The sequence below is a fragment of the Pseudopodoces humilis genome, chromosome 3 (genome assembly GCF_049639895.1).
Source record: "Pseudopodoces humilis isolate 2021_Gansu_Grassland_sample_001 chromosome 3, ASM4963989v1, whole genome shotgun sequence".
Lineage (NCBI taxonomy): Eukaryota > Metazoa > Chordata > Aves > Passeriformes > Paridae > Pseudopodoces > Pseudopodoces humilis.
The window spans coordinates 25,777-49,662 of NC_142202.1; the positions used below are offsets into that span (position 1 = coordinate 25,777).

The 23,886-nt window shown below is 41.6% G+C and overlaps 1 protein-coding gene across 8 annotated transcripts in view; it reads right to left on the reverse strand.

The window, feature by feature from the left end:
* RIN2 (Ras and Rab interactor 2) overlaps positions 1 to 23,886 on the reverse strand; it is a 61,468-nt gene that overhangs the window by 23,139 nt on the left and 14,443 nt on the right. For 6 of the 8 annotated variants that reach the window (XR_001331634.2, XM_014254655.2, XM_014254654.2 and 3 more), the window contains 4 exons: positions 15,204 to 15,296; positions 7,431 to 7,525; positions 480 to 672; positions 142 to 253 (listed from right to left, as the gene is read on the reverse strand). Coding sequence is in view for 7 of the 8 variants with exons in the window: in XM_014254655.2 (XP_014110130.2) it covers positions 142 to 253; positions 480 to 672; positions 7,431 to 7,525; positions 15,204 to 15,260 (457 nt within the window). In the remaining variant the exon portion in view is untranslated. Of the gene's footprint in view, positions 1 to 141; positions 254 to 479; positions 673 to 1,223; positions 1,280 to 7,430; positions 7,526 to 15,203; positions 15,297 to 23,886 lie in introns of those variants that run through there. The other 2 variants (XM_014254658.2, XM_014254657.2) reach the window with 2 other exon arrangements.

A 23,886-nucleotide genomic window follows, 5' to 3' on the forward strand; every position in this document is an offset into this window, starting at 1 on the left:
GAGCAGTGCAGGCAGCCCATGACATTACTTGCACGACTTTGGGTACCCTCTGCTGTGGGTTTCAGCAGTGTGAATGCTCCTGCATCCCACAGGGAAAAGGTATCTCAGGAACAGCTGAAAAGTATGTCACTCACAACTTACTGTATGTACTTTCTTTTATGGCAAATTCTTTCAGGCAGGCCCCACAGTCACTAGACAGACGCAGAGAGATGACTTTCTTCTGCAGCCTTGCAGATTTCCTAACCAGAAATATCTGTTGTGGAGAAGGCAGAAGGACATGATTTTAGCTTCATCACGGATGCCAGAATAAATACAGATCACATACAAAAAGGAACCAGAACAACCTCATGATGTCTGCTCTAAAACATACCATAATTTTACTTGGTCATTACTGTATTGGGTCCAACACCATTGGGTGTAAAATGGCAGCACAACATTTGGGAAAAGCACGTCCTCAAAGAAACTGAGATTCTTCTTACCCCAGGAGGCTGTGTCTGCAAAATTTCCATGGCTTCAGTATCACTCAGACCAAGCTGCAGCCACACAGGGTGAGTATGGAGGAGCTTGTCCAATATGCTTAGTTTGTTGGATAGGCTGTCATATCCAGAGTCCCGGGGGCAGCTTTTTACATCACTTTTCTCAGGAGAGACATTATCCATGTCCTTTATAAGACTGTGGAAAATGTAGAAAAAAAAATTAGACACGCTAGCCTCCTAGGAACAATCACTCAGATCAGTGAATAGAATTATCACAAAGCTCATGGTACTGCTGACACTCTGGGCTGGGACTTCTCCTGCTGAGAATTCTTATATTCAGCACACACAAAGATTCTCTCTAAAGGTTCACAATTCAAAGCCAGCTTCAAAACAAGCCTTAGCATTCTTCTGTGAGGTGGGAGAAATTCAGCCATCACTTCAGGTACTGTGGTATGTGCTGATGTGATTAACTGAACATTTTGCTTGCCTTCTTTGCTGTGCTAATATACAGAAAAACTTCTCTTCAAGGATATTTATGCAATTCAGACATTTCTATTCCCAGATCGATTGCAAATGCTGCAACCCACAGAAATCTTGCTCTCTCCTGCCTGTCAGAAAAATCTGTTCAATACTCTGACAACGGAGCAACCCACGACCTATTGGTGATCGCTGCACCAGACACAAGAACTTTGTCTGTTTGGAGAGATTATTTTCACAACACAACTCCACAAACCAGCATCACTTCACCTTATGCCCAGACTACCGTCTCTGCTCCAGCAGCAATCTTGCCTTCACAGCTGCATATCCATCTTTGCTCCCCTCAGCTAAGAGGTCAGAGTGAGAAGTGAGATGAAGTGAAAAAGAGATGAGGAACCCAAAAAAAGAAACAAGAAAAAAAATTATAAACTCCCAAATAACCCTCCCTAAGGCACAGCTTCCTTAAAAAATCTAAGTTGCAGTCACTTCTTACTGTATTGTACTCCTGCTAAGTTCTGTAAATATTTATATTTTTTCCATTTTGTCATGAAAGGTCCTTACCTTGCATTTTAATACAACACTTCCCAGGATCAGAAACAAGTAAGGAATTGTATATTTACGCTCCGAATTCCTTTGGCTGTGGATTGACTGCTATGTGAGAAATAAAGGCTAAGCAAAGTGTGAATGCTGCAAAGTAATGTAAGGTTAAAATTTATTTGGGGCAGGGCATCTAAAGTTACTTCTACATTCAGTAATGAAGTACAGTTCTTGGAGGCTACAGATTCTTGTTATTAAAAATCCAAATAAACAGAATACTTTGAGGACTCCTTTTGTTATGCAAAGCTTCACCTCCATCCATATAATACAGAACACCCAGTACAAGTGCACGTGTTGCTGACTCAAATTTCTCATTTTTGAGCTAGAAGTACATCCTGTGATTCTCCCCATGCCAGAAATCACTATGGAGCAGCTACTCTGGTAACAGCCTCCTGATGACAAAATTTAGGAACAGACAAAAAGCTCCCTGCAAGCTCTGTCAACTCCCTGAGATGTCAGGCAGAGGATGTGTTCCACTTACAGACTTTGCTGTGGCAGGAGAGGCCCTGGGCGGCAGAGGGCAACACAGCTCCACCTCCCCACTGCACACTGCGCATCTCTTCTGAATTCTGTGCTTCTGGACAGGTCCTAAGCATCACTAACAGCATCTACCATCTTCATTAAGCCAGCTACTGTACCCTCAGCAAGTGGGTACAGAGTTCACAAGCACAGGAGCACTGAATACTTAAAAAACAAACAAAAAGCCTCTCTGGCCCCCGCAAAAAAACACCCACACCAAAGAAAACAAGCCAAACCAAATTAAAACCCATCATCCAAACAACAGAAAAAACCAAAATTACCAAACTGCTTTCTTCAAGCTTGGCTCAGCAACATCTCTGGAGAGGGCAAGCAAGGAAAGTAAATGGGGAAGAGAACTTTCACTGTATGATCAGATAAGAACAGGCAAAATCATTTGACTTCTCATTACCTGGATCAATTACCACTAACAGCATTTGCCTCTTTCTTTTTTCCTTGTTCTGTTTACTTACTTATGATGTGATGCTTTTCAGATTTCCAAGGCATCTCAAATGCAGATGATTTCCACCACCCCACCACTCCCACCCCCCCAAGCATCAGAAGCTTTTATGAACTGCCAGTACATCTTCAAGGGGCACAAAATACACAGAAACACATTGAGTGCAGGTGGGAAGTACCTTTTACATCAGTCACAACTGGGTCTGAAACTGTCTCAGTAGGAATACTAGGTTCCCTCTTCAACCAGTTCCAGCAGAGACTAGTGTCGCAGTGGATGAATCTCCAAAAGTCAGATCATGAAGCACAAAAGTGTTTTTCTGAGCTGCACCTCCAGTAAATATTGCTCAGAAATTTCCTACTCATCCTCAGTGCCAGTTAGCTGCACTACAAACCAAAGGGAGCTGTGGCAAAGAGCAAGTTACACAGCAATGCTGGCTACAAGCTTAGACAGATATAAATAATTTCCACTCCCCTTGGCCAGGAGGTGAAAATGAAATATGCTGCAGGGGGAATATGTCCAAGGGGAAAAAGTTTTTTGCCTACTAAAGACAGGTACCTCACATTCAAAAGAAGGTGTGTGACTGGTACTACATTCTAGCAGTACCTAGAGCTAGAATGCCTAGCATTGCTTGCTGCCACAAAACCACCTAAAGCAAGCAAGAGTTTGCACAGGCACGTAGGGTCACAATGTTCCTCTTTGGTATGACTGGTTTCATGTTGTCCCCCACCCCCTAGACCACCACAAATCAGCAGACTAATTTGAAAGGGAAGTGATCAGGTTTTTTGGAACCTCCAGGTACTTATGTGTGCAATCCCTCCCGCATGCTGAGATCCAAGGAGGAAGCTCTCTGACCTACATACGTGGGCACCTCCTCGCTGCAACTACTTCTGCTCCCTCAAGAAATAAGCCAAAGATTATGAATATCTGATCATGATCAGAATTTCTGCCACTCCTAAGCACTAATGGTTCAAACAACACCAATGCAATTCAGCTAAATCAGCACCAGAATTAGCTATTGCAATCCGTGGTGAGGTACACAGGAATAAGAAACTTTAAAAAAGTTAATTCCTATTCCCAAATAATAAAGAAGGAGGCAGAGAGAAAGATCTAACCTGGTGAACTCTGGAAAAAGCATACCTTGGAAAAACCACACCTGGCAAACCACATACAACCTATGAGAGGCCACTTCCCAAGGCCTGGGAGTAAATGCAGTAAAAAGCCCCACTGGTGTGTGTTTTGACAGCCTATTTGCAGTGGTCTAGCACTACAGAGCATCATATTCCCAGTTTTCTTTTTTATTCTTAAAACAATTTTAATTAATGATCTGGGCATTAGACATAAAGTCAAACCCCTGACACATGGGAGTTCTCAAAACTTGTTATGTATTAAGAGTTAGACTAAAATTACTTGGGACTGGGATGAGTGTGTGTAACGACTTTGGAAACAATTGCATGGAAAGAATAACCATTTGAATTCATGAGCAACGGACTAACTCAAGTGTACTGAACAAGAACAAGAAGTTGCTGTAACCCAAATGCTAGCAAATTATGTTGTATATTATGCAACAACTGAATTCCTCTCCTGGTTTTACTTTCGTTTGGAGGATGTTTGGTCGCTTGGTTTGCGCTACTTGTTCGGGATTTTGAAAAAGAAAATAAATATTCCTGATAAAAGACAATCTGACCAGGTCACATTAAACTTAAAATCAAAACACAAATCAGCCTTAATGAATGGTCTGCTTCAACTGAGGGCTGCTACACGGTTCCTCTTCTGTGGGAAAGGTAGGTTTCAACACTACTCACGATGAAACTAAAGAAAACACATGATTCATGCAAGTTTCCTTAGAATTGAGAAAACTCATAAACACGTGGGAAGTACAGAGAGCTAATTGCCAAGATAAACAATGTCGTGCTGCATCCTGATTAGACTTAGCTCACAGTAAAAAAGACAAGTAACGGGCTGAAGCTTGTAACCAGGATGATCCTTGGTCATGGTGTGAACCTTGCTCCAGTCCCACCAAAGCTAACCACCTCACAGTTAACTCAGTTTGACTATCCACTGCAAAATGTCTGTATTTCTGTAAATCACGAGCTCACAATCACCCCAGCCCAGTCTATACAGTCATACTGAGCATCAGCTGGGAGGGGCAGAGAGCCATCGGTAACTTCCTGCTGCATCCCATTACAGCTACAAGAACAAGACAAGGTAGCTGGGAAGAAGTTTTCTGGATACTTGCCTACCAGTCAGCAATAACAGAAGTGGTTCTCTGTGCAGGACAGAAGATGGCTCTGCTGAAGTGAGTAACCGCTGTGGAAAAGACAGTAGCACGAGGGCTGTGCAGTGCAGGACACAAGGCAGGGAGCAAAGCTCTGCCCCTGTTCCTTCCATGGGAAGAGAGCGGGAAGGGAATAAGCTGCTGCAGCTGCCACCACCAGCAAAACATTCCTGAACCATTCCACAGGCACCAAGCACCCCGGGAAGCCTGGAGCTTTACAGCCTTCCCTCCAGAAGGACAGCAGGAAGCATCATCCCCTCATGGACACTCACACAGATGTGCAGGGGGGCTGGGGACTCCTAAAAGATCATCCAGGTGCCACCAGTCCCGTCCCACATGCTCCTGCCGTTGCATGCAGAAGCTCTCTCGTTACTCTTCCAAAGGTCATTGGAACGGCAGGACAGAAATCTGTCCTACAAGTCCCGTTTTCTGACAACTCTGCTCAATTGCATTATTGAGATAAATGTCTGCACTGGGAAAAAGGTCACGCATCAAAAAAATGGGATACTGAAACACTCCCCCTTAAAACACATATTTGCGAGCCTTTTTGGTTTTTTTTTGCCTGGGTTTTACATACTTACAAGCCAAAGTGGTAAGCCCTTGAATCATTCTTGATATTACTTGGGCCATATATATTAAAAGGAAAGATGAGCCCAAAGTGAAGGAGTATATAAGGTGAGGAGTATAAATCTGAAAGTCACCACATAACCACAAAAAAACCCACACTACAGTACTAAGGTTGCCACAATTTCATGTCCTTATTTTTCTGAATTCAGCCGAGAGCTCTGCAACTGCTGCCTTTCCAGAACTGCTCAGGGTGTCTGTGGATACCTGCTAAGGTGGAAAAAGAGCGAGGAGAACAGACATTCCATTGAGCTCAAATTTCCCTAGATGCAAATCCAAAGGTCATATCAAGACACCAACTTCTGAACAGCAGAGCATGCAATAAGAGCAGCAAACGACATTAATTGCTGAATTTTAAATTAACTACAAAGAAATAAAGTTATGACAGTAAACACAGCCTTGTGAGGCGTCTAGTTTAAACAAGAACTCTGGAAAACCTTTGTTGAAATTACTATAATCTTGCTCTGTAGCTCTATATAAAAAGAAAAAGGTGTCAGTGCAAAACTAAATTGCATAGTTTACACCAACTTTGATACAACTTCTTCCTTATATAGAAGCATCCAGTTCAGAATTTTGTAGTCACAGCAGGTTTGACTTTAGCTCATTAATTCAGACTTCATATTTCACATTATCATCTTGAAGTGAGAGAAAATAATTCTTTTCGATAACTATTATTACTTTTCAAGGAAACTGCATTATTCACTTTTTAATGTTAGCTTTACTTACATATCTAAAACCAAAATATATTTTGCAGTCAAGATTAACAAATTAAGATGAAAAATCCATTCAATAATCAATAAAAAGAAAACTAAAGATCTGTAAAATGGGGAGGTTTAGTTTACTGTTTCCAGCTAAGTGCTTCCACCAAGATTTTAGAATCGGTAGGTCTTATCCTTTCATGCATATGATGTATTCAAAGATACAAGAAGCCTTTTCTTAACTGAAAAGTAGCTGATGAGCTCTGAAGTTAATTAGCTGAATTCACAAAATGAAGAAAGTATCCTTTCTGCCCCTCTAAAAGAACTGTGCTCTCAAAAGGTTTAAAACTTGAATAAAGTTCAACCAGGGCCATAGCCAAGGACTTTAATTAGTTCAGCTGTCTTACATTCTTTTTTAATACTTGGGCAACAAAGCTGCTGCTTAATGTTTTTGAAAATAATCTACATATGCTTTGTAGTAAATTCTAGCAGATTTCAAGAGAATTCATAGGAAGAAAAAGAAGTAAAAATCTTGGATGTAATTCTAAAAGCAATTTTCCACTTCATTAACTCACTGCTAGAAGAACAAAGCCCACCAGCTCCAGGGCTAGCCAAGGCTACGCAGACAGATGAAACACATCTACATTGGCTGCCTTCCTCTTGCAACAAATATTTTAGGTAAGTACAAAAATGTGTTCTCTTGTTGACAAAATTATTAAAATATTGATTATCATCCAGATGTCAATTTAGCAGATGTTACTGTTCAAGAAAAGCCAAAATGCTGGGGTCTCATTCTGTCCACATAAAGGTACAATTTCACTTTTTTTATGTGCAGGTTACTCATATATAAATTAACTTAAACACATAACCCACTTATGCATCAGCTCACAGCAGTCAATATTTTACTTCCCAACCTGAGAGCATAAATAAATCATGTTATTGTGCCTTGAATCTTCAAAGAGCCACTTGAAGCAATGGACATTTTATCTTTCCAGCGTGAAAGCAAAGCTGTGCCACAGACAATGGTAATAATGTTAGTAGTTTCCTGCTTTAGACGGTCATCATTATCCAAGGTTTTTAACAAGGAAGTAGAAGTGAAGCTCAGTTGCAATTAGAAGATATTAAGGCAAATGCACCAAACAACTGAATCTCCTGCACAAAGGCAAATTCCTTGGCTCAAGAGCAAGATTATCTACACCTCCTATGCTGCCAGGGAGCGACCATAAGTGACCCAAGAAGAAAGCAGAGTGAAAACATTCCTGTCGTGGCAGACCCTCCAGAATCATGAAAATAAACATTTTAATCACCTTTGCCAATCAGCAGGTTCATCTTCCACAGTGAGATCTGTCTGCACCATCTCCTGTTTCAGTTCTCCAATTTCTGAGGCAATTGTGTCAATGAGCTGGAAAGGGACGAAAATAGTATGACATCAAGTGAGTGGAAGAGGCGTGGAAAAGAAGCCGGGGCAAGCTTAGTCACCAGAGATTACAAACTTTTTCTTTTTTTTTTGTAAAATTGCATCCTATTTGGACTTCCCCTTGCAAAGGAACAAGTAAAGGTTGGGGCCATGTGTAAAGGTTCTCAGAGGAAGAGTAATTCCTGTTTTTTGCCAGTACAAAACCTTACAGTTTGGCCAGCCTTCTAATTTAATGGATTAAATTTGCAGCCTCTGTGCATTATACATCATCTTACAAGAATTAAATTATTTAACTGTTCGTAGCATTTACCTTCTCATAAAAAAAAAAAAAATTAAAAAAAAAAAAAATTAGAAGAATTCCATGTGCAAGAGTTTTATTTCAGAAGGGACAGAAGAGACACTAAGCCAACATTACAATACTGTGGAGGACGAAAAGCAATGAAGCAAGAAGGGAGTGGGTGGCTGCTTTTCACATTAGGTTTTGGACTCCATTTGAACATAACAATTAAATTAAAAAAGAATTGCCCTGCAACCCTTCAGCTCAGGTAGAACACCAACCTAATCCTGGGTACGAGGGCAAAAACTCATTTTAAGGTGGGCAAGATTAGCACTAAGGTTGTACCCCGAGAAATGCAGAATTTGTTGTGCAAGACTTCAGCGAAACACTTTGTTGAGCAGAAGCCAACCATGAAATTTGCAAAGCCTGCTTTCTTGAACCCTTTGTGGCCAAAGTTTGTTTGTCACACCACACCATGACAGCCTATAAACCCTAGCAGGGTTCCCTCTCTCCGGCCGGGAGGGAAATGAAAGGTGTGCAGTGATGTAGTGATCTCTACCACCACCCCTACACACCATAGCGAACAAAAACCCTGGCACAAGAAGCAAAAACAGCTTTGGGGTCCAAGTCAGAACAGTCTTCACAGCTGCCCTGAAGGAATGAGCCCAAGTCCCACTCAGGGCAGGCAACTCTTGTACAGCAGCACTTTCAAAGAATTGTAGGCATCATTTTCCTTGTAAATTGTTACACTGGAAGTTTTCTTCCACCTCCAAGATTTTCAGCACTCTCCCCTTTGCTGAGCAGCATTATTCCAATCAATTCAAAAGTAGTTTTAGTCTCTACTTACAACTGACCAACTCCAATAAATACACCTTATGTAAGAATGAATTACTATTACCCATGTCCTAAGGGTTTTTTCCTGTCCAAGTCATAGCTCCCAGTGTTGGAAATTATACAAAGTTCAACATTTTTTAATACAAATTTAGTCAGGGGTTTTGTTTGCCTTCGCCCAGGGTTAAAGGAACTGAAGTTTCTTTTCAAAGAACTATTCCACACCTGAGGTCTGATGAGCTTAACATCTCAGCAGACTGGGATCAGCATGGAAGATACACAAAAGATAACAACAAGATTAAGGAAAGTCAACTCCAAACATTGGCCCTGGCATGGTCCGAGACTCCTGGTTTGGGAAGAGATAGATAAGAGAATGAAGACTGGGAAACTAATTAACATTAGAGGTGAGCGGATCAATAACCAATAGGAAACCAAATACTAAGACCTTGGGACCAGTGAACATTGAACCAGATAATTTCTCTGGGTTTTTTGACTGAATGCGAAAAATCTAATAAACACTTGTGTGATGGAATGATTTCCTCTGCTCAACCAGAGCAATCAATGTGTGGATGACCTGGTTTCTGTTGAACATCCTGGCCAGAATAAACCCATGCCTTAATTCTCTAGCACTAAAGATTGTTGTTGGAGAGTTTTTGTTTTGCCCGTAGTGTCGGTGACACCAGCCATATGTACCACTGACCCCGCAAAGACGTTCCACCTGCTGATTCCCAAACACCCCCGAGTCACTGCAGCCAGATGCGAGCACTGCCTCCCTGGCTGTTCAGGGGGCATCTGGAGGAACCCAGGCCAGAGTGGGGTGAATTTAAGGATTGCCAGCAAAGCGCCTGTGCAAAGCTGCTTCAGCTGGTGACTGCATGAAAGTTGAGCTGTTACTCCCCATCAGTCAGCTCTGTTCAAGGAGCTCCTCTTCACGGGCAGCATCACCTCAAGTCCGTGGCCACAAAGAGCCATCACACACAGTGGTGTGTCCTGTTCTCTGACACGTCTACAGAGACTGTGTCTCTCAGGCCAACAGTCTCCACAACCAAGGAGCTTCTCAGCACCTCTGCCTGCAAAGTACAATGTATGAGCTCTCCACAGAAGCGTCCATGTGTTTTCAGCCACCTCCTCCACACCTGCCTTGCTGGCAACTGAGTTAACTGTGTTAGTAGGCTTTGACCAGGGCTGTGACAAAACCCACCTCCCTCCCAGAAAACAGAATCTTGGGGCTAAAACTACAGCAAAGAACTCTCATCCAAAATGTAGTAACAGTGAAGTAATTCTAATGCTCTTGAATTTGTATGCCTGCCCCGAAGAGAACTCTGCAGAAATTATCATTCCTGAGAGGAATTCTTCCATGTTTAGCAATTTTGCTTCTTTTTCAAAAGAGGACTTGAACAAAATGGCAAATCTCAAGCAACCTTATGCTCACATTCTATTCTACAGACTAAATTTCTTGGGTGTACTACATAGCCTCCATGACAAGTCAGCCTTAGTCTCTGAGAAGTCAATACACTCTGGACAAGGAAACCAGCTAAGTGTGGCATCAAACCCCAAACTGATCTGTGAAGTTCCCCAGGACAGAACACACACCACAACCCAACCAAGACTAATCACCTACCACCATGTACTCCACCTGAACTAAAACACTGACCTCTAGGAAGAAGCCTCTCATTTTTTTTCTAGAACAAACCACTGATATTTTCTGCAATTTCAAACTAATTTTCCTTAAAGTCTCTTTAATGACAAAAAAAAAAATTGCTCTTCTCTTGATTTAAGAATAGAGAGTCTTATGGAGTTGTACCGTTTGTGCATCCTTGCAATTAACTGACACAAACTGTTACAATAGCATTTTTCTATCAAATAATATAAGGTGCACTCATGATTTCAAGGTGCAGCATTTCCCAGTATTTAGCATCAATTACACTTCTGATGATTACACAGCGCACGCGATGCACACGTGACTAGCATCATACAAGATGAGCTGTTAATAACATGTTTCTACAAAACACAGGAAGGATCCTGGCTATGTGCTATTACTAGCTCCAGCCCTGGGAAAACATGCAGCAGCAGAAGGCTCTGCCTTTTTGGTGCAAGGCTAAGAATATTGGAATTCTTCAAAGAGACTTCTCTATTTGCAAGAAGTGTGGTAACTCTTTGGCTGGAAATAATGGGAAAACTCACCCTTTTGTTTCAGTGGACTTAAAGCCAACATGGTAATTAGCAACTTCCAAAGGAAAATGCAACTGAAGTGGATGTATACATTTGTCAGAGGCCACTGTTGGTGTAAAACAGCATACATAAGCCCAAAGACTTAAAAAGTAATCAGAAAAAATCTGTTGTGGGCTGTCTAGGTCTGTGAAATAGATATTACCCTGCTATGCTATAGAAAGAGGAGGTTTACCTGAAAAATGCATTGGGAAGCATGACATCTTCTCAGGTGGTTAATTAATCAGTATCTCTTAAAAATCAAAATTAAAATGAGATCTTATATAACATGATAAAATAGCTATTTTTTTGTAATTATTTTCCTTTGGAATTTATTTCTGTTTACAATAAGTATGAATTCATTGGGAATTTATTTCTCTATTTATATATAAAGCTCCGTTCTGTTAATTCAAAAGACACTACAGTATAACCACTGTAAACCCAAATAATAATTATGACTCAGACAACATGAATTCACATAGCAGCCCCATACAGTATTGCCCAAACAAATCAATCCTAAACATTAGATTGCCAAATACTCATGTACTAACTGTTTACATTCCTAACATCTCTGAATGAAATAATGAAATGCAAACATCTTAAACTACAGTATTTCCTTTCATAACGCACCACAGTCTGCTTATTGTCAATTGATTCTGAGCTCAACAAGACTGAGCTCAGCTTTTGGGGAGTGGCAAGGGTGACAGTGAAACTCCTACATACAGGCCACAAACATGGCACCTCAGCACCCCGTCATTCTCTCACCACAACATCTATTTTTGCTTTCCATCATTCAGGATGCTGTACAAGCAGCAAAAATCAGAGCCAGTGTGTTCACCAGAAGCAACTCACTCCTAAGGGGCTCCAGTCGCATTTGTGAAGCTGCTCTGTTGACACTCACATTACTGTCACGCACCAGGAAAAGCACTTGCCCAGTACCAGATATAGACAGTGCCTCTCCCAGAAGCCCAGCATAACTACAGCTCTTATTACTCACTTGACTTGAAGAGTTTCCTGTTCCCAAGAAGAAGACAGGTGGCTTTGATTTGCTGTCTGTTCCCAGACATTTTTAGAAAAAAACGTGTGACAACTGAATTCCTGCTTTTTGTGTTGAAATGTAAATAAGAGAATTAACGAAACTGCCATCATTCTGAGAGCGCACCGAAAGAGTCAGCCAAGATGACCACTGCAGAATGTTTCCAAGCCCTGAGATTTACAAGAGCTCAAGAGGAAACAGTAAGATGGGTGCTTCTAATCTGGCAAGGGGACATAGGCTGAAGACAGCGAGATCAGTATCAGACTGGACAAATGAGCCTCAGCACTCACCACTCCCCCTTCCTGCCAGCATCTCATTTTTCATTCTTTCTGGAGACCTGCATCCTCTTTGGCATCACATCTTTTCCTTCCTGTTTTGATAAGCAGAATGTAGCAACCCTCACAGAGGGCCCTGTGTGACGAGGTGGCCAAATGCCAGAGACAAGCCCGACTAGAACGCTGCTTCTGGACTCGTGCAAGCCTCTGAACACAATCCAATATTTTGAGATACGGCTGCAGATTCTGGTTATTTTGCACAGTGAGCTATGAATTTGCAGGGCCACTGACATTGTTCAGCATCTTAGCCATTAGAAACAAAGTTATACCTGATGCTTGGTTTTGGAACAGAAAAGCTTTACTGGTGTAAAATCTCTGATCCCAGTTCAGTAAACACTGGAACATTTTGATGAGAAGGAGGATAATTCAGTAAAGAGGACATTTGTCAGAGACATATATTCAGCCCCTTGCCTTACCACATATTCTCTCTGTAACCACTGGCAAGCTATTCAGTCCCAGAATTATCCCAGACTAGCCCCATTTTTCTTCATTCTTATCACTTGCTGGCTCTGAGCATTCATCAATGACACGGTGTAGAGTCCACAGAATTTAGCCTCTAAAACTAGACTTCTGCTCTGTCTAAAATGGGGACAATACCGTTTTCCTTGTGTACTAACAGTCAAAAGAATGGCTGTGAAAAAAACTAAGAGATGGTCAGAAGCTGTAGCAATGAGAACTGCTGCAAGAGCCGGAAAAAAAAAAAAAAGAAGTTGGAATTTCCCACTGGTATTTTTGTCAGCGATTTTTCTGGCAAATGTTGCTGAGAATGGTAAGATACTCCCTTAAGAAGATTTAAGCACCCTGAGAATGTGCATGTGTGGTAAAGGTTTCTTAGGCAACTGCAACTTAACAAGCACAACATGAGAGCCATATGCAAGTACAGAGCACAGTCTGTGCATGGGGGAGAGCACTCTGAAGAACAGATCAGCAGGGATAAAAAGCCATATCTTGATTACTAGGTCTCATAAACACAGACAGGCAAATTAAAATAATTCAAACCAAAAAATCTGGTGTGCCAAGTATTTTGCTCGCTCACCAGCTCAGCTGTAGCAAACAAATATAACTGTTGTCACAATTCTACTGACATGGAGGAGGGAAGGAAAAAAAAGGTAATTTCACTGTATACACACAAGGTATCAGGTGCACTGCGAGCAGGCTGGGCACACTGATGGCCTGCAGCTTCCAATCCCACACTCTGTGCTCAGAACAATGGTCCAGCAGTGCAACTTCCCAGAGATGCTGAGAGGTCTGGAAAAGTAGCTCAGAGGAATCTTTTTCCCTGCCAGTATATCCTTAAGAAAATTTAGGACCTTAGTTTTCTAACTGACAATTGTGGAGGAAGGCCAGTCCTCTGAAAGGCTTCGTCCTCGGAGATCTGCTCCCTAAGATAAAACAAAACTACTTAGTCACGGTGACTAAGCTGTGCACCCCTTCCTGCTTCAGGACCCCATGTTATCCCCCTGTCAACTATTGGTCATTTCACCCCGGTCTTAAAACATTGGTCCTTTTCCCAGTTCTCCCCTTCCCTGTAAAAACCCCAGCTTTTGCCCAGTTCAGTGGATGTGACCATCACCGGCTCCCTTCTCTGAAGCCCGCCAGTAAAGGATTCTGTGGAATGCTACGTGGCCTCTTGTCCCTCGTCTACATGTCAGCTGGGGTATCCCATGAGCTGATCTAAGCTGAGCACAAGAGCTAAAATCACATCTAAAAGAGCTGATCACTTGAAGCCTCAAGCCGAGCTCATAGGGGTTACCCCAGGCTGGAAATTGCCTGAGGGCCCTGGACAGCTATTGCCCGCAGGACCCATACCCAGGAGGTCTGTGGTGGCAGCCAGGGGTCAGACAGACCCCCAGAACCAGCTGCCAACAGACAATGTTTCTTGAAATTGCCCGGGCAGACTGCATTTCTAATCATTTAGAGTAACCACAAGCCCATCATCATGAACAAAACTGCTGTTCCAGCATCTATTTTCTACATAAGAATTACACGACTACAGAAAATGACTGGGTGCTTGCTTACAGTCCCATCCGACATCAGGAGTCCATCAGCATACATGCAAGAGACAACCTAAAGATATTTCTTAGAACTGAGACAGTTCCTTGCTGTGATTTGAAAAATAGGGCTGTTCTCCCTGTTTGGATGCAGAGTGCTATCAATAAGGCTGATGTTTGCTCCTGAGTTATGAGGAGTGGCTCAATTGTGTTGCAGAACTGAGAGGCGGTTCCTGTCACTGGATGACCCTGGTAATTGCTGGACAATGTCACTGCCCTGATCGTTCATTTCCTGAAGATTTCCCTATGGCAAACTTCTGCCCCAGAGGGAGAAGGAATGGGAACAGCAACCCCAAGATGGCAGCATTAGCATCTTTCACTGGAAGAGGCTACAGCAAGTGATGAATATTCTAAGGGATGTGATCACGGTAAATTAATTTAGTTCTCAGAAGCACTTGTAAATTTTGATGGCTCCCTAGAGCAAAACCCTGCCCAGCAAGGCAGCCACTGTGACACTGGCACATAGTTAACAGGATTCAGTCATCTTTTGAAAACTGCACTGCAGCCTGGCTTTTTAGGATGCCAATTGTTCTCAAATTAGGCAAGGAAGTGAAACCAATTTTCAATCCAGTAATGGAAATCATAAGCCTGTATGACAACTTTAAGTGACACAAATCCAGTTTATGAAGGCTTCAATAATTTTATTCCTGTGCATAATAAAGCTTATGTTCTCAGCACTACTGGCAAAGAAAGCCATGACCTATTTTACACCAAATATTCTATTCCATGTACAGAAAAAAATATACAAGTGAAATAACTGGGGGGTAATCTAGCCACAAATCTGCCACTAAAAAGAAATGCTCAAGAAGTACTTTCTGTTTTACGGAAAAGGCTTACTATGTATCACAGAGAGCACTGCACATTCTGCAGCACTCATTTCACATAAACCCACATACTTTATGTTCTGTATAAATATCCCCTTTACCTTAAAGAAACTTCCTCTTTTGTCCACACAACGGGTTTTCATTGTCAAAGACGACATCTTCCCTGAGAAGACTCCACTGTATGCCTTGATCTCCTAAAAGGAGACACACATTTGTAATGGTTAGTCCAGTCTGTAGGAAATTCCTCTGCAATTCTAAGCCACAGAAACAGTCACAACAAGCCTTCTGCCAAACCCTTTCTGTCAACAACATTGTGCCATTTATTTCCTACCAGAGTCCTTACATATCCCTTCAGTTCATTATTTTTCCATAAATTGCTTCAAAAATACAGCGCTACTCAGAGTTCTCTATCTCTCCCTTCTTTTCACAGCTGATCCTGTAGCTGCGACTAGATTTTAATGTGCTCATTAAAAAGGAATTCTAAAACATAATGATTGCTTTCTTTGTTTACTTGACCTCAGTCTGCAGTACAAACAGAACAAAATGTTAGATGTCATTACAATGCACTTTCAAATGTTACAGAATTAGCAGGACTTATCTGGAGGGGAAAAACCAGTTTAAAAGCACCCACAAGGGAGGAAACACTCTACCAATAAAGTAAAAACCAACAAGCAACAACAACAAAAAGACCAAACACCCCCCAAAAAATGCTGCTTCAGGTTTCTAAAATGCAATTGAGTCATATTCAAGTCAGGAACTGAAGATGAAGTTAGGAAGAAGTTGCATTTTCTGCTTTCAGAAAAAGTGAAGCCCAGGACAATACACTAATGCATCCATCATGTGAGGAATATCAATTACCATCTGAAAGTAGAGAAGCAGAGTTCCTCTAAAGTCACAACCAAATCACACCAGTAATTTGTGAATCAGCTTCTGAACTAAGGAGGAGTCAGTTCCATGGCTAAAAAGTCCTCCTAGGTTTTTTACCAGTGAGCTGTAATCGTATTTAAACAGCCTAATTTATCTCCTTGCCTACACATTTTCCAAACACATAGCAGGGAGTTATGTTGAAAGTTTCAGCTACCAAAGGGCAAATAATGCAACTGCAAAACATTACAGAGCAGAGACAGAGACACAGCTTTTGATTTTATACAAGCAGAAATTAAAAAAAAAAAAAAAAAAAAAAGCTGTCAGCAGCAGTGAAAAACACAAGTTCAGTGGTGTGGCTGCAGAGGGAGATGGAGCAGAACAAAGCAGCTGGGACAGAGAATGCTGACAGGTAAAAACCCCAATTTGACACATACCCCACACCAAACACACACAAGCTTCTGCTTCCCTCTAATGCCTTAAGAGAAAGAATTGACACGGGTAAGGAAGACCAAGGCAGAAGGAGCTTAAATGAAAAAAAGGGTTAAATGAAAAACCCTGGCAAACAAAAGTACATGAGAAAACTGAGAGATACAAGCAGGAGAAAAGAAACATTTTAGTTTTAACATGTAGCAAGAAGCTTTAAATAGTTCGCCTTGTTTCCAGAGGTCCTACCACAGCAGCACTAGAAAAGGTTACATTTTTCCACTTGGATTCTGGCTAAAAAGCAGCCATACCAGAAAGCTCAGGAACCTGTCTGCTTTCCAGGCAGGATTTGCAGACTTTGAAGGCTGAAAGAAAAATCTTGAATTCTGCATTACTGTGCAAAACTAAACACTAGGGGATGTGCAAGAGAAGAAAAAAAAAATTGCTAGGAAAAAAAAAAAAAATAAAAAATTGCAACTTTTTTTCTCAATCAGTATATTTAAAGGATACACTCCCGGTGAAGCTCTAAAGAACTGTGAACTGTGTTTCTTTGCCTAGAAGTGCGCCTAAAAAACTTGACTACATTAATCCCGTAAGAGATGATGTTCAGGCAAGCAGGTGGTTTGCAGATTAAACGAGTTAAGCTCCATCTCCACATTTACCACATACACAAGGGTACAGAGCAGTTGTTGCCCTCTGGGGAGCATAAGAAATTATATTTTTTTTTTTTAAAAAAGAGATCTTTACATAAATTCTGGAAAGAAAATTTGCACCTGAGAGTGTTACAGTGGAGGGAGACCCAAAGAACCCAAAAAAGAATTAGAAAAAAACCTCAAATTTCCAAGTTGATCCTATTCCCTTAATGAGAACACCAAATTAAATGACACAGAAAAAAACCCAGAGATTTTAAAGGAGTTAGTTAGAGGGTTATGAGCAAGACCCTGCAGTTGTCTGTACATCTCTAGTCTCAGTCATTAATCACTCCATTTGCAAACAACAACCCCTTCGCAGGAAATCTCACGGGTTTAAATTTTTTTTTTCAATTTAACCACAAGGATGTCTGCATGCAATCCTATTACCAAAATAAGACCATGCTGGGACTTTTACATTCTCCTCTCAAATGTCCAGAGGAAGGAAAACACAAAAATATACAATTTTTGCCTTTCAAAGAGCGGTATGACTCCAGTCAGAAGAAAGCCTCAAACAAAACCACTGCTTATTTCACTTGTAAGAGGTTCTGGAACTCTAAACCTCTTCATAACTTCTATTACTGTCACTATTTATGCAGCATTACTGCTATCTGTAGGACCTTCACTCCGAGCTTCAGCTGGGCTCTCCTCAGCTCCACACAGCCAGTGAATCAATCCCCACCACCTTTTGTGGTTAACAACGTAATTTCACACTAATTTAGGGTAACCTAAATAATGTTTCATGTTTGAGTGGGTTTTAGTATTTCTGACTAAAATCAGCACAATGGGAAACTCTGCTGGGCTTTTATGTATTTGTTGGGAAGGGTTCTTTTGATGCAGATACCTCTTTTTCACCATCCAATACACCAGAAGACACTAGGGCTTGCTGGTAAAATTGATGGCCAGGCTGAGTGAAAACCTGGGGATGGGCTCCTACTTTGGAGCTGATAGGTACCTCCACATCATACAGAAAAAACTGCAGAAAAACAAACCTTCTGTCAGAATGTTTCATTTCTCTAAACAGCTGTGCACATCTGACTCTTACTCAGATCCAACAGGCTGGAAAACCACTGCTCTGAGGTCGTCCTTGCTGAGTTTGGACCGTATGAGGCTGTCAGAAACAAAAAATCTCCCTCCTCTGATTAGGAAGCTAGATGGAGAAAGTCTGCAAAACATGTAATCTCCTGTACCTGCTGGAGAGAAGTCTTTTCTCCTCCTCCTGTGTTCCAGGCACTGAGGCAGAGAGCCCAGGCAGATTCACCCAGACACTGCCCAGGTGCTGCCTGCTCAGAAACCCACCTGGAAATGTCACCAGGCTGCAGGAGCCAGCTCACTGTGTAATTCCCATGGCCTTTTGCCTGGCCATCTGGAGAGAAGCCTTCTCTGCATCCCAGTGCTTTGTCCCAGCTCTCTGTAGGCAGCAGATGCCAGAGAGTTCCTACCCACAGCACTGCCTTCCTGCAGCTCCCCACACCCAGGACAGAGATCCTGTGTGTGACTGACAAGACAGGGCAGGGAGAAGGGCAAGATCTGTCTGCCTGGCAAATTTCCCTCAAGGTCAGTGCCACTGCATGGATGCTCACGCCCATGCAAACCATATGTTGCAAAAAGAAAGGAGTCTTTCTTCCATTCCCTTCTCCTGCTGTTTTCCTTCACACAGGAATGCCAGAGCACCTTTCACATGCCTGTATGCAACCTTACTTCTGACTCCTCATCAACACAGCTCCTACTTTATTCCCTCTACTGCAATTTTATTGGGGTTTTTTTGTGTGTTCTTATACTTAACTATATTAAAGCTAATGACCACCTCACTGGACTTTTCAGGATCCTTCCCTTTAATCTTCTCATTCCAATCCTACTTCTATGAAGCAAAACATCCCATTTTTTTTAGCTGGAATTCCTAGCAAAGACAGACAGTCTCTGTCTGTGTGCCCCTCCTGAGCACAGCCACAGCAATCTGAGGAACTATGAAGTCCCTGCCCCTCCTTAACCCATCTTTGCTCAACTTCCTAAGCAATCAAGGCTATCCAACTGCACCAGCTTCCTGTTCCTTAGGTCCTAACTAGGCTTTTTGATCTTTTGGACAACCTAACAAGACCTGACTGACAAAACACAGACAAAAAGATAGCAGGAAGAGAGTCCATGTATGCCACCAGTGAAGGAAGAGACCTACAGCCTTCCTTTTGCTGGCTGACCCACAGAATTATAACGTTTTTTCCTCTGTATTTTAAATATAAGTTACTGCACTGAAGAAACTCAGTCTGCCCTCTTTCATTCTCCATCTGTAAAGGCTGTGCAATCACTGAGCATAGATTGTCACAGACACTACCTCAGGTAAATTAAGAAAGGGTTTTACTGTTCTGCAGCCAAGAAAACACAGGAGAAAATATCAGTCCAGACCTTATGTTATAAGCTGGCAAAGGTCAGCTGATGTCAGAAGCTAATGCCGATTGCTACGTGTCAGTGCATTCCCTTGGCCGACAGTGGGGTACAGCTGGAATACAATCCCTACTGCCCCATAACAAACAGAAAAGCATGGAAGCTAGGCAGAAGCCACTGCAGATCTATTTGTAAAACCTATGGTGAATTAGTGTCATATTACAATCAATTTTTACAGCAATCTATAAATACATACTATTGAAACAACTAAAATTCATTTGGTGAACCCATTTTCTGTTGGGTTAAAGTGGAAACCAGAAACAGGAAGGATAAATACATTTTACGTAATTTTAAAAAGTAAAAATACCCCACCCTGCTCAATTGCAACTTTACACTTGACAATATGCCAAGAAATATACACAGTACTTCAGATTTTCATCAAATGTAATCATCCTCATGCAGTTCATTTTCCTGTTCTCCTAGTGCATTTGTCAGTCCCAGGGAGCAGGCTGTGTTCATCTCTAACCTACAAAGCTCTGGTTTGTCCAATTACTCTGACCTTATCTGAATCTTGGCAAAATTAAACTTTTCCTTTTTGAAAGTATTTCCTCTGAGAAGCTGACTGCAAGCCTCCTTCCAAGAACATAGATACAACTGAGCACAGTATCACTTTGAAAATCTATCAAATAAGACCTTCAGTCTGCAAACTATCACTGGTGCCAGGATCTGGAAGACCTCTCAACTCAAATGTCGCATTGTGTTAACACAGCTGTATCCACAAGCAAAATGCGAGAGGATTATGTAAAAAGAAATTCTAATTTCCATCATTCTTCTGGCTGCAGAAAGGGTTTACAGTCTTTTCTTTTTCTTTTTTTTTTTTTTTAAATTCAAGTAATGCAAGGGCACATTACTTATAGAAAACAAGTAAGAAAAACAGCAAAAATGGCAAGTCAGCCTTTACACTGGTGGATTTTTGTATTTTGCCATTTTATTGAAAGAGTTTAAAAAACCTTGAAAGTTACAAAAATTCCCTCACCCTCCTTTTCCTCCAAGCACTCTTTATACTTTTATCTTTGCTACCTGAACATAATGTGTTTGTGTGAGACGCTCCCCCGAGGAAAGCCACCAGTATGATGCCAGTGAGTACTTAAGTCAGTATTTCTGTCCTCGATGTAAAAAAGATCTTACAAAGATAGACATTCCCTACACACGTAGGCAGAAGGGCCATGAGGGACTGTTTGCAATCCTTTCCAGGAAACAATACTGTCTTCATAAACTGCAAAGGAAACATAAATATGCAACACTCCGAACTTTTCAAAGGCAAAGAGGGGGGTCACAGGTAAACTGTATCAATGCTGCTCATCTTGCTTAACATAACAATGCTGTTAAATTACAACCATCTCTCCAAGGAAACTCCACCTCACCATGCATTAAGCCACCAAGTACTAGCTAGTGCTTAAGAAAGTGCCACGTGGACAGAATGATCTTCAGGGACTGTGACAAGAAACTCACCCAGACCGATCGATTTTCAGGAGCTGTGATCCAGCCTATGTGTCAGTCATGACATATTTATCATCATCATCATCATCATCATCGGAGTCAGCCTCAAGTGGGAACATCACTACCAGACTTATCCACTGATCTTTCTACATCTGGTTTCAGCCAGTCATCACTCCTGCCTCAACCAATCTTTTGCCTGCAGGCTTATTTTTCCCCCTTGATTCCGGATCCTATTTGCTGGCAGCCTTTTATGAGACTAAAGGATAAAGAGGAGTTTTTACTTTGATCTTGTTTTAGCACAGCACTTTCAGGAGAGGCTTTAAGTCCCATCAGATTTTGGGCAGATCCACTGTCTCGCTCTCAGCTGTCTACCCACTTCCTTTATCTATGAAGCCATAAATTCAAAAATGAAAGCATCTGCAAATCCCTTCTGAAAAGGGCACAAGAATTGGCCTGGCTCTGCTCCCACCAACATGAGCAGACATGGCATCACTCTTTCCAGCAGGAGCATATGCAAACACTGAATGCCTCAGAACAGCCAATCCTCAAGCTTTGCAGAGCACGGCATGCTACCGGGAGAGTTCTGTTTGCTGCTAGTGCTGACTCTCTGTGCCCCTTCCCAAGTTTCTTCTTCCTCTCTTCCACTAAACAACCTCTTCCTGCTAGCTGCCATGGCATACTTTCCACATTACTGAAAGGAATAAAACCCCAAGTCATTTCCTCTGGCACAGCATTTAGTCATGGAGGATACTACTAAATCTCTTATAAGAGAATAATTGTTTGTTGATACATCCATGTCTTGTTTAGCCTCTGGAAATGTCAGAGAAATACATTTAGGAAGAGACTGACTTTGATTTGGATAACCTTTCAGAAGGTTTCTATTCTTCCCAAATTCCCTGGCCTAGATACTTCACAAAAACTAGCATTTCTTGTGGTATTTCTGTAATTTCCACTTACTATCCCTACCAAAACCACTGAATAATAAAAATAAAAACATTCACAAGTGTTTTCAAACATCTTAAAAAAGTTTATCATAGAGCTGCACTTCCTGGAAGAAGCAAGAAAAAGTAATTGCTTGAATTACAATATTAGCTTCACCGTCTAGAGAAACTCCAGAATTCATAGCAACACTTTGAAATGTGTTTCACTTTGTCCCTCGTGCAAAAGGACATGGGGTACAGCACCTGCATCTAGATGGACACTATCTGGTGGGCTTGACCACGGCTTATTTTAGGCACCTGGGAAAAGCATCTCTCCCCTGTACCATGAAAGCCAGAGCAGGATGAGGGTTTCAGTGCTCAATTCCCAACTCTTATCTCCTGGCCCAAAAGAGGCATCAAAACAAAGCTCTGTCCACTCCACTGCCTGAGTGAAAATCCTCCATGCAGCAAGGGGGAAGAAGAGACCTGACTTCTGATGGTTCAGAGAGCCTGAACACTTCCATCTACTCGCATATTTCCATGATCATGGAATTGCAGCATGGCTTGGGTTGGAGATCTAAGAGGGTCTTGTTCCACTCCCCTGCTGTGGGCAGGGACACCTTCCACTATCCCAGGATGCATCAAGCCTTGTCCAACCTGGCCTAGGGCATTTCCAGGGATGGGGCAGTCACAGGTTCTCTGGGCACCCTCACAGGAAAGAATTCCTTCCTAATATCCAATCTAACCTAGCCTCTGTCAGCCTTTGAAGCCACTCCCCCTTGCCCCAGCTTAAAACATTTCTCCTGTGTGGCAGAGCATTATGTACATCAAAGTTTGTGCTCATTTTGCTCAGTGCTTCCAGAAAAATTTCAGCTGATGTCCAGTAAGAGCAATTCTCTTTTCAGAGCTAGGGGAACACAAATTCTTTTGATAAATTCTTCTTCACATAACTCATTGAAAAGGATTGTATTTGTTTACCCAAAGCAACACACAAATGGGAAAATAAGGCAGACAGATTTAAAAGTTGTTTGACCTTAAAAGCAAATATGATACACGGATTGTGAGACAGAAAAGTGATCTTAGAAGAACTGCAAAAGCTGCGATTTTGTTTTAAACTCTAAATATCTTTTAGGCTCTTTACTACTTAAAAAAAAAAGGAAAAAAAAAAAAAAGCAAAGGTTAAATAGTTTGTACACCATGAACAATGACAAAATATAGCTTCTTTTAATCCTAATGCAATAGCATTTTCTAGTTGTGTTTGTTGCATCACCAATATACTTAATAGGCATCTCCTTGTAAGAAAATAACTCCTTATAGTAGCAAGCAATTTATTTCAATTATTCCCTATGAAATGTTTTGCAAAGTAAACTGCTGTTCAGGAAGCAGCCAAATGCCAAAGAAATGCCAGAATGCCAAAGAAACTCCACCCTTCATTCCATAGAACTAACAGAAAGATTTCCATTGATGGCTGTAATTACTGGAATGAGCTCAGCACAGCACACTAAAAGGTGTGCAAGAAGAATCTGTAACATCAGGAGCCCCTCAGCCAAGCTCCATTTAAAGTTATGCCAAGCTCCATTTAAAAGCTTGTGCTGTGCACCTCAGCTTCAGCACAGGCAGAGGCATCAGGGCAATGATTAACCAGGGAACAAACACCCCTCTCTTTATTCTGGTGTTGACCTTATGCTCATCTTCCTCATGACACATTCGAAAGATAATATGTAAATTGTGCCACTAAACTAATGGTTTAGCTAGTGACTGAGGAACCAGATCATCAGAAATGCACGACACTACTTGGCACCTTGTTTTTATGAAAGCTCCCCATCACAGGCTGCTCTTCCTCTGAGCCAAGTAAGCCAAGTTAAATATAGAGTATTTTATTTCAGCCAAGTCCATGGTAAAGGCTAATATTTGAATTCCCTAATCAAAACTGTTAAGACACAATCACCTGGGACACTTCTCAGTTTAGCCCTTAGCATTAGTTAGGAACAATTTATTTATCCACA